Genomic DNA, 16,819 nt, shown 5'->3' with positions numbered 1-16,819 from the left:
TAGATGTAAATCAGTGGTTAGATGGTGCTGACTGGCTGAACATGGCACAGTTAAGGCCAAACCTTTACCCACAATAAATAAGAGCAATATTTCAGAAGTATTTATTCTCCAATGCCAATGAGTAATTAACTAATTAAGTGTATGTGTCTCAAGACATGATTAGTCCCACGAATTTTGGTTTCTTTTCTTAAAATTGCATTTTAACCAAGAAAAACAACTTCACCACAGACTAAATACAGCCTTTACAAACCAGTTCCTATTTGGTAAAATGAATGCATGGGTAAAATTAAAAGATTAGTAACTTCTACTTCAATATCATTCCATTCGGATGTTGTTTGATTCAAGTTTCATTAGATATATTTAGCATAGAGGCATCTAAAGCTCATATTATTTATCCCTAAAAGCTACAGACAGTCTTACAATAGAATCACAGGTTTATCTTTCATACAAATATAGATCTGATTTTTCATTTTGTGAAAAAAACCATGATCATTGTTTACTGTGGATACCCTTAAACAATACAAAGACTCAGTCCTTTACCCGGTAATACAAAGTTCTCTTTTCTTTGGACAATTGAGGGCAGGTGAAATATTTTCAAAACCTGGAGGCTACAAGATGTACATATGCCATCTTGATTAAACATATGGAACGCATACTCGAAGGAAAGCCAACTGGAGTCCTAGTTGAGTAATCAAAACACCCTAGCTGAGAGGGGTTAACATGCAAGGATCAGCTCTGAACTTTGAAGTTTTCTGGTCTTCATTTTTCCTAATTAAGACAAGATTTAATAACCAAACCACTGTACAAACTATGTACTTAAACTCTGGGTTTGTTTCTAATTTTGTTGGGAATTCCTAACAGATTCCAAGGAATCAGCACCCCAGGAGAGAAGTTCACCAGTGAGATGGGTTGATCCTTTCTCCGATGTATAAGGGCAACATGCCTGCTTTTCATCTTATTTTCTCCCAGATGCCTGGCTCTCATATATACCCGTCAAATAATTCTCTGACAAGATAGAGAAAGGGAAGATGCATTGATTCATATGTGCCAAAATTATTCAAAGCAGGCTGGCGAACACATATTTAACTTCAACTTGAATATGAGTATAGTACAATCAGTCAGAGGGAAAGGTGTGCACTAAAAAGGTTCTGTTGGGATTAGATCATTTAATTACTCACATATCTCAGTATTGGAATGTGGCATTGTTCATGGCTACAACTTATCTTTTGATGAAGTGCTGGCTATCTCTTTTATAAAATTATACGGTCTCTGCTATGAATATAGCTAGATTCCAACACCCTTTGTTCATTCATCTCCAAGTAGTCCTACTGATTTCTTACAGAATAAGGTATTACTTTACACAAGAAGCAGTAGTAGATTTGGGCCCCAAATGTATTAGTAGAAATAGTTGGTTCTCCTCTGACATCTTTTAATCTTTTATCCTGACGTGCAGGCAATGAACTTTTTGTTACTTGTCAATTTTATATGGAAAGCAGTGTCTTGATAGAAGGTTATAAAAATGTTGCTTTGGCTGATCAGGAAAGCCTCTAGATGGAAAAGGAGGCTGATTTTGAAGAACTACCAATGTATTGCCCACCATTAATCAAGTAGTCTTAAAATATGAATCACAGGTAGCAACACAGAATTGCCTCCCAGCAGTGAAATGGGAAGTGAAATAAGTCAGAAATAAATCCAATAACCTCTTGAGGAATCATTTATCAATACAACAGGAAACTGATCTAAAATGGTAATTTAAAACTTTGAGAGAATCTGGTTGCTGTTTCATTTAATTATATTTTTCCTAATGCCGATGCCCAGAGAACCAACAATCTTGGACAATCTTTAGGAACGACAGAAAATGGATGTCTAGTCTAACATTAACACTCACACCCACACCTGACATGCCTGTACATAATGTGCATATGTAGCAGGGACTTGTGTGCTGCTCAAGTACAGCACTGTACCAGATATCCACACTATCTTGTTAGTTTTTCATTCTCTGCGTGTATTGGAAAGGCTTTAGTTTGGGAGCTCACTTTGTTCATGTGAATCTGTTGCTGGTACTGTTTTTGCTTCTCCAGGAACTGCTGGTGCTGCTGCTGAATGACCAGCTGGGCCAAGGTGCTCTGAGGCAGAGGAGCTGACTGGGTTCGATTTAGGGGCCTATGACGAGGCAACTTGTGGGCAACTCTGATGCCTGGTGAGACTCTCTCCTTTGTTGCTAATGGAGACTGTGGACGGAGAGGAACCCCTCCTGCAAAAAAATGACATTTCAATCATCAAATATGAGGATCAGTAAAACTAAGGAAACATAAAAAAGTTAGGGAGAGCTTCAGTGTAGTCGCATACTGAAGAACTTTGCAGCAGTATCAATAAACTAATACTCCTAGCACATGTCCAGCAACAACAGGAAGTTTGACAGCCCCAAGAGAAAGCTACTATGTTTTCTGGGATCATTTTAGCTTTGGAGGCAGGAGCAAGAGATTAGGGCAGATCTCACTAGAAGCAGGGAAAAAAATCAAACACCACACTGCTTCCGCCCAACCCCCAATGGCTGAGCAGTGGAGCATTCACGTATTGCATTTCATTTTAAAATGGAGTCGCTCTCTTGTAAAACTCTAGCTCTCAGGAACACTTCAGTGAAGCCTTTGATAATTACCAGTCACAAGAAGCTTTTGCTGTCTCATTTGCTCCTTCAGTAACAAATGTTGCAGGAGAGCCTGATGGCTACTGTTAGGTTTTCCCTCTAGAGCAATATGAGGCTGAGCTGAAGAGGGAGGCATGTTTCCCCCATACAGTCCAGGAAGAGCCACTCCCTGCCTCAGTGTCTGGGTCTCACACTTCTGTTTTTCTTTGAGAGAAGATGAAGCCTGTGTCAAGACAGAACAGAAACATTAGCTGCTTTTCAAAGACTTGGTACATTAGGTCTCCACATAATTAGCTGAGCTTTTTATACTGTCATTTAAAAGAAAATCCCCACCTTACTCTGTGTCTATTGACTGAAAATGAGACCATGACAGTTATTTTAACACAGTGGCATCAATTAACAGGGAACTGAAATAAAGAGGTTGTTCTTGAAGGGCAAGATTGTGACCTTTCCTTATAATGGTGTGTAGGGAAGTGTGGCCCTTCCTAGTCCCCTGCATAACTCACTCAAATCAACACTTTAGGCACAGGGGGATGGAGAGGAACAGGGGGAACAGGTGCCTTGAATTCAGTGGGAAGCAGGTGAGCTTTGGCTTTCCACACATCCTTATCTCACACATTAGTTCAATCAACAATACCGAGCCAAAGTGAGATGGAACATTAACTACAGCTGGTATAGAGCTGGTGAACGTTACTTCCCCCTGAAGCAATTCCTTCTCTGGCCTACTCCTGGGTAAGCACAATTATACACTGCCTCCTTATTCAGGGTGGATTGTAAAGTAACAATCTGGTGTACAGGAATCAATGGGAGCTGCTAGGCATTTAGCACTGTAAAGCCCCCTGATTCAATTGCCTAAATACAGACTATAGGACCTAAATTTAGGCATCCATTTTAGAAAATCTTGACCAATCATATCTGTGTTCCAGCTAATGGATGCCTACATTTTCATTGAAAAATATAAACCAGATTTTTTAAAAGAGCTGATAAAAAGTAATACATAGCAATAATAAATATCTAATTGAGTCTTCCCAGGTTGTACATGGTTGCCATTCAGTTTGTAATAGTAAAAAAAGGCTATTCCATGATTATCTGAATTCCAGATGTTCTAGTCAGACAAACCCTAACATTTTTCATTAAGTTTTGCATACATACTTTTTACTTCACACTCTGCCACTGCCATTCTCTCCTGAAAAAATACCACGGTGGGCTATATTCAATTTAAATTACACTATCTTATTCTAGCAGTTGCATAAACATTACCTGTTTGTTCAATTTCCAAAAGTAGCATTTAGTGCTAACTGACCTCAATACAAGCTTATATGATATGTGTGTGTGTGTGTGTGTGTGTGTGTGTGTGTGTGTGTGTGTGTGTGTGTGTGTGTGTGTGTGTGTTAAAGAAAGTTTTTAATTTCAAGTAATAAATTACTTTGACATTACTTACTACTTGTTCTCAATTAGACAAGACATTTTTGCAGAAAGGAAACATTGTTTATAAGTAGTGTATTTTGGAATGTTACTGTTACTTATGATCAGTATCTTAACTAGAATCATTTGCTTACAAGTATCTGATGCAAGATTCCTAGAGAATTTATTTAGAATTGCAAGATTTTCTTTTGCAAACTTCTCCAGGTTTCTGATGTTAGAAAATAGTACCATATTTTCCCTCAGAAATTAACTAGATAACAATATATCAGAGATAAGGACATTATATTGTACTGAAAAAAAACAACAGGTATGACATAAAACTTGAACTAGATTCGACATTCAAATTAAGTACTACCTTACTGAAAAACCATAATAAAGTGCATATTTAAAATGAATACTATAAAGTGACACATACTCATTTATACATCTAGAATTTATGTAAATTCTACCAAATTCATGTCATACCAATGTGTCACAAATTAAATCTTAAATTGCAGAGATTTCTTTATAATATTCCATATTATTGTACAGAGTCATCATGAAACCTATTGTAAATCCTTATTTGTCATCAAACTGAACTAAGAAGTCCTAGGGTAAAATTTGGGCCCCACTGAACCAATGGCAAAACTTTAATTTACTTGAAAGTGGCCAGGATTTCACCCCTAGAATTTTGTGACTTTTTCTCAACCTGAAGTTCTCTTTATGAATAAACATGAAATGTCATTCATTAATAGACTACTGTGTCTACACAGTCATGCACTTACTTTAACATTTAAATACAAAGAAATTTAAATACAAGGGACTTCTCCAAATATATTATCTCCAACTCAGCCTGAGTCAGTATTAGAATGTCATCTTAAAGACTATTGGCTTTGGAAGGGTATTTCTGGAAGAAATTTTATTGATGATAGTAGTCACTGGTACAAAAGTCGTTCAAAAAGTCAAATTATATGACCCACCCAGATATCTCTCACTGCTTCTGTGGCTTCAAGCATTCATACCTATAATTCAGAAATTGTGTTTGGTACATCACTGTATAAGCTTTATGTTCATTATTTATTCTTCTGTTTATTCATTATTATTCAGTGTGATTATTTATTGTTTCAAGTAGTTCCCACAGTGTATAAGGTCCTGTATAACACAAATGAAGTCATGGGTCTTGCCCTGAATTTCTTACACTCCAAAAAGACAAAACAGACACAGAGATGGAGATGGCTTTTTGCAGGGAAAATCTAGAGTATGCTTGTATTGTGAGAGAAAGTAGACAGAAGCGTGAAAAGTTGAAGAGGAGGAGCAGTGAAAGCAGGGATAAGGGAGGTTGGTCTTAAAATAAAAACCATAATAAAAAAAAGGACACCCTTTTAAAGTGACAACTTACACTGAGCTGGGATTGTACCGCTGGAAGTCCCAAGGTAATGTTGGGCAAAGAAGGAGACGTATACAAACTCAACAGGTTCATTGATTCTTCATGAATCACAATATGTTGTTGTGAAACCAAGTGCTGAAACAAGAAAAAAAATCACCTCCAGATCTGTAACACTTATTTCTATTACTCTTCAGAAACAAAAGCCAGTTAGTTATTTATCTTTGTTAGTGTGCCTAAGATGCCAAATATTGGGGAAAAGTACTTTATTTCCTGATATTCTGAGTATCCTGAGTACTGGGGCCTACTAATATTTCCCCAGCATAGCTCTGAGATTCTTTTCCTGAAATGGAGGCAAATATTCACCTGCCTATCATGCCGCCTTGATTAATCAGTTAAAATCCTATGCTGAACCAAAATGTCAAGGATTCCCTGCTCCATTACCTCTTCTCCCACCATCCACACTTCATTGCTATAGGATCAATGGGAGTTTTGCTTCAGTAAATATTCAGGAAGGATTGCACAATATGTCTTATGGAACACTGATGATTCATCTCTTAATGTATGTAAGGACACATATATAGCTGTATTGGATATCATTCAGATATGCTGAGGGATATCCTCCTTGCTAGAACTACAGCAGATAACCTATATGAGATTTTCATTAAAATGGAAGAAAAAGTTCTAAAGGAGTATAATTCATATGCTTTGCTGCAAAACTTCACCCACCATAATTCAACATTATTCATTCTGTGTATCTTATCCCCTTGCCACTAAATTACCATTAGGCTACAGTGTTTAATATGGATGGAGAAAGTTTGAGTAAAAAGTGATTTAGGAAGCAAATGTCCTTTAAAAAAATGTTAAAAACATAGCCCCCATTCCTGTTGGGTGCTGAGCTGCCCTGTGAAGTGCTTAGCCTCCTTAACTCTCTCCAGTTTCAACACCTTGCTGGATAGTCCCCATACTTGTTTTGAAACCATATGATATAACAATTTATGAAGAGGACATATAATTTCTGATATGATTTTTTAAACGGCCCTGCACAGAGAAACAGGTATTCTGAGAAGATCCCCCATAAGCACCCATTTTAGATTCGGTGGAAAGAAGTAAAAAGAGATTACATTATCACATACTTACTGCAAGAGGAATCTTTTTGAAGCCTCTGCATTCTGCTTTAACGGTCATGTTTTTCAACATGTGGTCTAGTATAGTTGCTTGAATTACATTTTCTGTTTAACTCTTGCTTCCCTCCCAGAACTTTTACACAATAAGAGCTACAAAGGTCTTATTAGGCTTAGGAACTCTGGCATGATATGGTCCCCAAGGGAACAACATCCCTGAAAAAGAATACCCTGTGTAACAGTATGACACAGTGACTGCTTTCTTCCCAAACAAAAAGCATATGGGGCTCCAATAATAGACCACCTCCAAGAGGGATACTGCACACTCGGGTTTTGACTAAAGTAAATATAATAACTTGTCAAGCATGTTGTGGGGAGCAGTAGATTTTCCCCTGGACAAACCTGGGATATCAATTAACTTTGGAAAATACCTTATGCTAATACAATGCAACTTCAGACTGTCACTGAAAACTGGTGCTGCACAAAAACACAGGATGTTATTCCAAAACATAACCTTCCTCATATAGTTTGTTTGGAAATAAGACCTATCACTGAGACAATAACAGTAGAAGTCTCTATGTGTAACTTTCTGTTGGTATCTTGGGAATGCTAGAAGATAATATACGAAAGAGAGAAGAGATGTGGGCTACATGGAATGCAAGTGTAAAGAAACTGCTTCATTTGTATATTACATTAATTTCCCATTAAATTGTACTTGCTTGATAACATCCAAATATGTACATTGTTAAAATGAAGTATGTCCAAAATACAAAAGTCTATTGTGAAATGCTATAAATGTCTTACCAAAAGACATGCTGTAAACATATAATCCTCTTTTTAGGACATCATCAGACTTGTACTGGTTGCAGCATCTATGTGGTGCTGCATTTAAAAAATATACATGTTTCCTTTTTGGTTTTATGATATGCCACTGTTAAATTCCAAGGTGTGCATTGAGGAACAAGAGTCAAATGATAGAATGTAAGGAATAAGTCAAGCAACTAAAAGGTAATGCCACAACTGTTAAAACTGAATCTCCCCTAATCTGTTCCATTAAGCATATGTAATAAGACAGCTGTGTTAAAAAAAACCAATTGATTATTAATAACATTGGCACTGAAATTTAACAGCATGAATGTGCCTCTACAACACAGTCACTTTCTTTTAATAATCAACTGGTATTTGTTTTACAATAACCCTCTGATTAAGCCCATATTAACACCCCTATCCTGAAACGAGCTTTATGCTGACTTGGGGGGCCACCTGCATGGAGGTTACTGTGGCATCAGGGCCTATGTGTGTCTTTGGGCAACTTAAAGTGTTACACTAGTGACAATTTACTAAAGCTTTATCTACACTACACAGCTTTAAGCGACATAGCTGTGTCATCACAGCTGTACTGCTAAAAGTTGTGCAGTGTAGCTGCTGTTTGTTGGTTCTCCTGCCGACAAAAAATGTCCACCCCCAATGAGCGGCATTTGTGCTGTTCATGCTGGCACTTGTTGCAGCAAAACTATTGTCTTTCGGGGGGAGGGCGGGGAAGGCATTTAACACCTCTGAAAGACAAAAGTTTTATCATTCAATTGCCAGTGTAGACATAGCCTAAGCTAATGGGGCATAGTCTTGTCCCCCACAGCATTCATTGCTGAGGCAGAATTCCCAGCTTGCTAGTGTTTTAAAAGAAACAATCAGTCAGGTTCACTTAATTCTTAAAATATAAGTATAGTAATTAGATGTAGCAGTGTTTGGTTTTACTGTCTAATATCAACTTCTCTCTCCCGCTCTCCCTCTGTCTCTCTCTCTCTCACTCACACTCACACACAGTGGAGGAAAAGGGAATATTTTCTTTTGGCTTTAAATCTTCCAAGTTGCAGACACAGTGTCTGAAGATACCATTGCTTTGAACAGTCCGAATAAGTGGCACTCAGTAAGAACTACTTCTATTATTTTGGTTAGTTCTAAAAATAAGGTAGATTCCCTTTTCATGTTTGTACTGAATTTCAATTTCATCATGCTGGCTAGAGACTTAAAAGTTTTGAAGACCTACTAAGTGTGCTCCTCAAAGCTGAGGTTCATAAACGAATTTTATGAAAGATGGGTTTAAGAGACATTTGTACCATGTGCATTTATTTATGTTCTCTATATATTAAGGCAGTTTAGTTTCTACTATTACCTTCAATATACCAGTTTCCAAAAGTTCTGTACACCAAATATAAGTGGATTCTATATGGGCCTGAATCAACGCCCATTGAGATGAATGGGACTTCACTGGGCTTTGGATCAAGCCCTCTCTGTGCTTAGAGTTAGCACTTACATTTGAATTGTGCCTCAGGGTATGGCTACACTTACAGTTTTGCAGCGCTGGTAGTTACAACTGTGTTCGTACAGCTGTGTAGGGCCAGCGCTGCAGTGTGGCCACACTGACAGCTACCAGCGCTGCAGTGTGGCCACATTTGCAGCACTTGCAGCGCTGTTGGGAGTGGTGCATTGTGGGCAGCTATCCCAGCATTCAAGTGGCTGCAACGTGCTTTTCAAAAGAGGGGGGTGGGGTGGAATGTGACAGGGAGCGTGGAGGAGACAGACAGAATGGATTTTTGGAGTTGACACTGTTCTCAGCTCCCTGCCTTGCAAGTTCTAAGGACTGTGCCTACCTTCAATCATTTTAAAAGTTCTAACTCCCTTCCCCCACTCCTCTCTCATTCACTAAATGCAAATTATGTACTGCTAAATACCCGTCAGACCAGATCAGCAACTGCTGAACACGGACTTCCCCCTCTCCCCCTGCCGTGTGAGTGTGCTGTTTCTCTCTTCAAGCAAACAGCTGTGAACATTCCAAAGTAATTCCCCTGCCTGCCTCAGCTCACTCAGCAAACAGGAGCTGTGTTTGTTTTTTAAATAAGCAGTTTGGCTGAACTCCGAGCTCTCCCTTTCTTCCGGTTTGTTGTGGACAGGAATTCTGGGATACCTCCTTATACCCCGGAGGTCAATAAAAGCGCTGGTGGGCGTCCACACTTGCTGACCAGCGCTGGATCACCAGCGCTGGAATCCCTACACTCGAGGCTCGACCGGGTGTACAGCCAGCGCTGCAACCAGGGAATTGCAGCGCTGGCCGTGCTTTGCAAGTGTGGCCACATCCTAAGTTGCAGCGCTGTAACCCCCTCACCAGCGCTGCAACTCTCTAGTGTAGCCAAGCCCTTATTGAGGCAAACTGTCCCAATAAAGCCATAGGAAATCCTGGCATGGGGAAGGCAGGCAGGATTTAGCCATGCACAGCATGTCATTTGAAAGTATATGGTTTGCTCCAACAGATAAATTGTTACCACAGTGAACCCTGAACCATCAGAGGCAAAACCTGCGTCTAATAAAAACAACTTTTATTTATAAGGCGCAATTATAAGTTTAACTTTTAAGGCTCATATACTGACAGAAAGTCTTTTAACAGACTGGTTACTGAAATCACTATTGGAGAAACTGATAGCAAGGGATTATCTGCAAGGTTTCTTACTCACAGTGCTCTTCTGTGCTTTCAGAAAATTTAAATAAATGGTTACCACACTGCCTACTGTGGGGTAAGACACTTAAGAGACTGATATTTAAATGATTAAGGCAGAAATGTTTTAAAAGAATCAAAATTTCATTATTGATATTGCTCTAGTAACTAAAGTGTGATCATTTACAGTACTGACTCAGATTTTTACTGGTAAATGATTCCTCTGCCATCGCAACCTGTTTTTCCCCAGCGAGAAGTGTTCATTTGCCGCCATGAATACCACGGCCATACGCCCACTCAGATGTGAATACAACACTTACTGCAAATGTCACAATAACTATTAGGAAACAACAGCAGAGTGAGTCATGCAGGGTTACGGCAAAACAAGTGGCATTTTGCATGATTTTAGAACACAACCTATTATTAGAAACCTCTGTACTTTGTGTGTCTGACAAAAAATTGATTAGATAAATACCATTTGAGAGCTGGTAGCTAATGTTCAACTACAGAAGAAATATTCAGCTCTTTGGTTACTAATAAACTATCAAATAAAATCAAAATATACTGATGTTGAGATCTATGGAAAAATGTTTGCGCCCACAGGACCACAATATTAACAATCAAGTAACCAGTGAGGTAAAGAAGTCTCTGACTGGAGCCAGAAATGGAAGCCAGTGGTTTCAGCTTCCAAGAGTTCTGCCAAAGAGCTGAGTGAGTGGCTCCAGCACATACAGCTCAGCTTTTAAAATAGCTTTTTAGGCTCATTTCAGTGCTCATGATAGTAAGAGACTAATACCAGTGTTGCCTGGCATAGCAAGGGAAGATGATTTTGCAATGTAGTGTTCTATTAATGCACATAATACAGTCCTAATGGTGCTAGAGCTGCAGTCTTCCCAAACCTCTCCTGAACAGAGACTGCCCATCACACCAGACTGACCAGATTTGATTGCGGTCAGAGGGCTCTGCTCTTCACTGATGAAGCTGCCGCAAATTGGCTTTGCAAGTTCCACATCCGCTAAGGAGACTACCTGATTGTAATCTATGTCTGTGGTGGTTTAATGATATGAACAAGTGTTTAGGAGCTCGAATATTCAGAGTACCAAACGTAAATAAGCCCAAAGAAGCATCATTATTCTCTTTTGTATTTTGTGGTGTTAGCATTAATGGTAAAGTATTCAAGTAGCTGTAGTATCTAATTCCATATGATTTTCCATCTAATATAGCATTAACACCCCCACTATACCCCCCCCCACTATACCCCCCACTATTTGAAGTTATGTTTCCCAAGGTGAAAATACACTGTTTTAATCCCACTATACTGACTAGCCTGTGGTCTGAACTGAACTTTTTTTATATCTTGCAATACATAATCTGAACTTCTTTACAATCCCATACAGAGGGCTATGAGGCAAAACCACATGTTAGCCATCAATGTAACTATTTTGTTTTCTTTGTGCCACAGAGAGGCTACTAATCAGTGTGCAGAGGTCACCCACCTGCCCTCTGGATCATAGTTCATGCACACAATTAATTCATTATGGGGAAGAGTCCCTGCTGGAGGTTGAACTAGCCAATCCAGTGTTTTTGAGGTGAATGTCCTGCCACTGACCTGGAGAAATAGCTCCACTAGGCCAAACTCTAGTAAGGCACATTTCCTCATGCTCTTTTGTTTAATCAGTAGATAATATAAAACAATTAACAGCAAGCTAGGCCATCAAAGTAGTTATGATTCTGGCCATTAGCTGCAGAAGATAGGATGCAATACAAATCTTAGCATTGAATGAGATGTCCTTTTACGTGTATAATAAGAAAAACTGCCTTTGGCTTCTGCATTAGAAATATTGTATGAGGGAGGAAAATAATAAATAATTAATAGCTCTATTGTGCCTTCCGTCTAAAAATCTCAGAAAGCTTTACAAAAAAAGTAACGAAGCCTCCTCACACCTTTGTTATGTTACGGAATTATTATACAGGGAAAACGAGGCACAGAGAGACTGAGTGATTTGCCCAAGGTCAGACATGATGTCTCTGAGGATAGGACTCCTGACTACCAGCCCTATGCTTTAGCCACAAGACCATCCTTCATTTAATAATAACTGATAACTAATAGCTTATTCAATAATGCAGTGAGACAGGACTTGGCTTATCACAAGTTAGGTTTTCCAAAGGTCTGTGGTGTGTGCATGTGTGTGCGCTGGAAGCTATTTTTTTAAATCCCTTTAAAGCCAGTTCATTAGAGGCCTGATTCAGCAGACCACTTAAGCACATGCTTAATTTTAAGCACCCAAATCAATCAGAGATCAATTAGACTACTCACATGCTTAAGGTTAACCTGGATTTAAGTGCTTTGCTGAGTAAGGGCCTTGAATACCCTCTGCCAAACTGCACAACGCTCAGTGCGAGAGAAAAATGATTAAAATTCAAAATAATTTAAAAAATGACAAAATAATGTTTATAAATAAAAAATGTCAGGACATTTCTGTCCAATCCCTCAAGCCTTTCCAGGGCTAGAAGTATATGCTGGATGGCCCCCTGGGGAAACTAGGAAACTCCACTATACTATAGCATTGAGCTCCTGTTTCTTGTTCTGACAGGTAACAAGATATTGGACTCTACACTCATCTGGAGTGATCACTGTCTATTTGGGTCTTAGGCCAACATAATTGGAGGTGGCGGGAGGGAGAATAGTCACATTTTGAGGGACAGGGAACCACTTCCTTAGAAAGTTTTTTTTTTAAATAACGGCTGGTGCTTGACATTCCTGAGACATTTGCAATGTTGAAAGCAGTCCTGGGGAAATGGATTAGTGGGCAGAGTGCAGGTAAGGCAGTCGATGATAAATACGATTTGTCACATGGCTGTCAATACCACATCCTGGAGGTGTCAGTAGTGACTCCATAATTAAGGTTACATTGCAATATACATTTGACACAGGATTAAAATCCTTCTATTTCACCGTGAATTTTGTTTTTTGGATGACAATTGAATTTTCCATAATTATTATTATTAATTTTATTTATTTATTTTTGGTAAAGTATTTACTAATTTTTATATAGGAAATTTAAAATGAGCCCCTTTTGCAATTTCTTACATGTTGTCTGGTCCTTGAAGCTAAAGGTCCATGGCCACCACAATACTCAGATATATGCACCAACCCTTTCGTGCCCCAACTCCATTTCCCCTCCCCATAGTGTCTTACTGGAGATGTTAACCTTTTGCAGTGGAAATCTAACAGACCTGCTCAGGTCTGCTAGACAGGGGTTCCACTCTGCAGATCCACAGGAAGCACATTGCCCCCTAGCTCCAGGACCTTAAGCTGCAAGTCTCCTCCTCCTCTTCTTGGCCTTTGTTTGTAATAGAGACTGGGACATGATGGCAGGCGACAGGGAGAAGGAGAAAGTTCAGGATGCCTTATGAGTGGAGGAAAGAGTAAAGGTTTAATATACATTATGGAATCTATGGGAGCTCTCGCTCCATTAATAAAGCTATTAGCCCTTGTGTCTAGCTCGTGCAATCTGCTCTTTGATTTTTAAAACATTTGTCAGAAGTTAGAGGGATGCTACGACCAAATATGTCTTACTGGATGTGTTGTGGTATGTATCATATCTGAAATTAATCTAAATACATTATCTCGTAAAAGGAATTTCTAAACATACATTCAAATATATGTTCTTGCAGTATGTCTCTTTAATTAACAGAGCAAAACTCAGACCTGGCCAGCTAGTTAAAACTATGATATAAAGCTATTTCACAGCTATGCTATCAACAGATTACACTGGTCTACAATTTTTGAGAAGTCGTCTGCTTCAGAGATAAAATGTGATATTTATTATGTATTTTGATGTGCTGAATTCAAATATGACAATTAAAACAACTGATTGGCTACTGTTTCTAAGATATTTAAGCTTTTACATTTTATGTCTATGTATATTGTGTAGATAGTAGAGTTTTAATCATAAATTGTAAACCTAGGTCTTTTCGTGTGTTTATGGTTGCTTTACATGATAATATTTCACCTGTCCTGTTTATGTAACACTTTAAAAATCAGCAAAAGGGTTATATAAATAAAATTTATTATGAAACAAAAGGCAAAAAGCTATTATGTACATAGTTTAGCCCTATTCAGTGTCTACTCGGCACTTCTTGGTTTGTCTCTTGTATTCATTAAATGAAGCATCTCTTGTCACTGTCCAGCAATAGTCTGCAAGCATTGATGGGCTCCATTTGCCCTGATAGCCTGCCAGGAGATTCCACTGCTGTAGTCTGGAGCCCAAGAGCTCTGCCTTACTCTTGGGTAGTTCCAAATCCCTGACAAGGTCATTCAGTTCCCCTTGTGTTATGAGGTGTGGTTCAGAGGAGGAGGATGGGAGAAAATGTGGGTCCTGTGACATTGATGGTTCAGGACCAGAAGTTTCATCCTCTTCCTCTTCCTCGTCTGACTCAAGTGAGAATGATTCTGGTGCATCAGGAACCGGCAGTCCTTCTCCGTGGGGTACTGGGCGTATAGCTGATGGAATGTTTGGATAATGCACAGTCCACTTTTTCTTCTTTGACACACCTTTCCCAACTGAAGGCACCATGCATAAGTAACAATTGCTGGTCTGATCTGTTGGCTCTCTCCAAATCATTGGCACTGCAAAAGGCATAGATTTCCTTTTCCTGTTCAACCACTGGCGAAGATTTGTTGCAGAAATGTTGCAGCATATGTGTGGGGTCCACCTCTTGTCCTGATCTCCAATTTTGCAGCCAAAAGAAAGGTGATAGGCTTTCTTAACCATAGTGGTTCTACTGCGCTTTTGTGATGCAAAAGTCACTTCACCATAAACATAGCAGAAGTTATCTGCGCTGTTCACACAAGTACGAGGCATCTCTGCTCACTTTGGCTAAACAGAAATGTGTCCCTTTGCAAAATCAAACACTGACAAATAAGAGAGCACGACACTGTATGATTTCTAGAGCTGATATAGGGCAATTTGTTCAGCAGAGTGATGTAAGCTTCGTTATGATTGCATCATACATGACTTCTAGGAATAACATGATGCAATTCATCTCATGTATGACACAATACCAGCTTCAGATTGCATCAATTCATTGTTTTGCCTCAAAAGCAAGTACTGTCCAAACCCAGTCATAGATTTATTCATAGATCCAGTCACGGATGTATTTTAGTCATTTCTGATTTAAATTGAGATCCCTTCCCTTTATAACTCACTTATCCTCCGCCATTCCCAAGTCAAGGGTCGTATATACTGACCCAATAGCATACCTTGAAAACTAGAGCCAATCAACTATTTTAAGCATCATTTTCGTTTTCAGTGACCCAAAATTAGTAAAGTTGGACTACATTTATTTCAGAAGCATTTTGGCTGTAGAGCAGTGTTACAGCATCTCTCTTTTGTTTTTGTTTCTAATTCAGTTACTGGAGTACCCTGCCACAAAAAAACCAGATTTATTGTTTTATTACCTCAGAGAAACATATAGAATCATAGAATATCAGGGTTAGAAGAGACCTCGGGAGGTCATTGAGTCCAACCCCCTGCTCAAAGCAGGACCAATCCCCAGACAGATTTTTGCCTCAGATCCCTAGATGGCCCCCTCAAGGATTAAATTCACAACCCTGGGTTTAGCAGGCTAATGCTTAAACCACCGAGCTATCTCTCCCTTCCCTCCTTGTAGGAGAACAAACAAATATATACGAAAACAGTAAATGTTGTCAATGACTATATATTACTTGGGGAGTTTACGTTATGTATCTGTGCTTTCCGATTGTTTGCCCACATTAAACAAGATGCAGTACATTTGAGGTGTGCATATTGTAAGGCTGTATTTCTTTATTCACAATTCTGGTGAGCTATGCTTCACTCCTCTGGTTTGCGTTTACATTGGAAACCATCATAGCTTCACTGTGCCACTTTACTGACAGTGAGTAGTGTCTTATCATAAGCATTCCCATGGACATCAGTGGGATTATGTAACAGTGTCTCGCCATTCCGCCACAGGTACAGCTGCTGCCTCAGTTTCCTCAGAGCCTCCCTTTCACTGTTTAATGAGTTTAGCCCTTTGGCTAAACCGAAATGATCCTATCCTACTGTGTAAGCAAAACAAGAAGTCCACAATACAAGCCTGTAACTCTGGGCCTAGCCCTCTTTTAGGGTCTGTGTAATCCTCCTCTCTTTGAGGAGTATAACCATGCCCCTCTAGCTGACACCTCAGTGCCACAGGGGAGCTCATGCTTTGGCCCTAGAAACCCCAAGAGGGAAGGTGACTGCCCACTCCACTGCCCACTGCTTCACTTTCCCCTCAAAGCCGCCTCCTACATTTGTCTTGCCCCCACGACCCCTTTCCCTGTATTCTACAGTATGGCTCCCCTGGGCCCCTTTTACTCCTCTTCTCAGTGTACCACCACTGGTCTTCAAAACCTGGTCACTGAAGAACCTCCCCAACTAGCTGTACCCTGCACAGCAAGCAAAAAGGAGATCTTTTATATCCCTGGCGCCTTTCCGAGCATATTTTGTACAAGCCTAGAGTTCCCTTGTCCCTCAGGGAACTACAACTTCCAGAATTCCTCTGTTCCAGGCTGGAACTCAGAACAGGAATGGGCTGGACCTGAGACAGCATAAACTGTAACAGACTACTTACAGAGCAAGGTACTACTCAGCATGAGTGAGGGTTTGTCTACACATGGAATTATTCCAGACTGTACACACATGGAGTTAATCAGAGATAGTCAATCAGGAATAACTCCATGCGTAGACAAGCCCTAAGGCAGG

The 16,819-nt window shown here is 39.5% G+C and overlaps 1 protein-coding gene across 1 annotated transcript in view; it reads right to left on the bottom strand.

Annotated features, from left to right (window-relative positions):
• Window positions 1-16,819, bottom strand: part of HDAC9 (histone deacetylase 9) — a 684,467-nt gene that overhangs the window by 244,183 nt on the left and 423,465 nt on the right. The window contains 3 exon segments of the mRNA XM_030550719.1: window positions 2,037-2,254; window positions 2,660-2,870; window positions 5,451-5,573. Of these exon segments, the coding sequence (XP_030406579.1) occupies window positions 2,037-2,254; window positions 2,660-2,870; window positions 5,451-5,573 (552 nt within the window).

This window comes from Gopherus evgoodei, chromosome 2, assembly GCF_007399415.2.
Source record: "Gopherus evgoodei ecotype Sinaloan lineage chromosome 2, rGopEvg1_v1.p, whole genome shotgun sequence".
Lineage (NCBI taxonomy): Eukaryota > Metazoa > Chordata > Testudines > Testudinidae > Gopherus > Gopherus evgoodei.
This window is presented reverse-complemented; position numbering and strand designations above follow the sequence as displayed.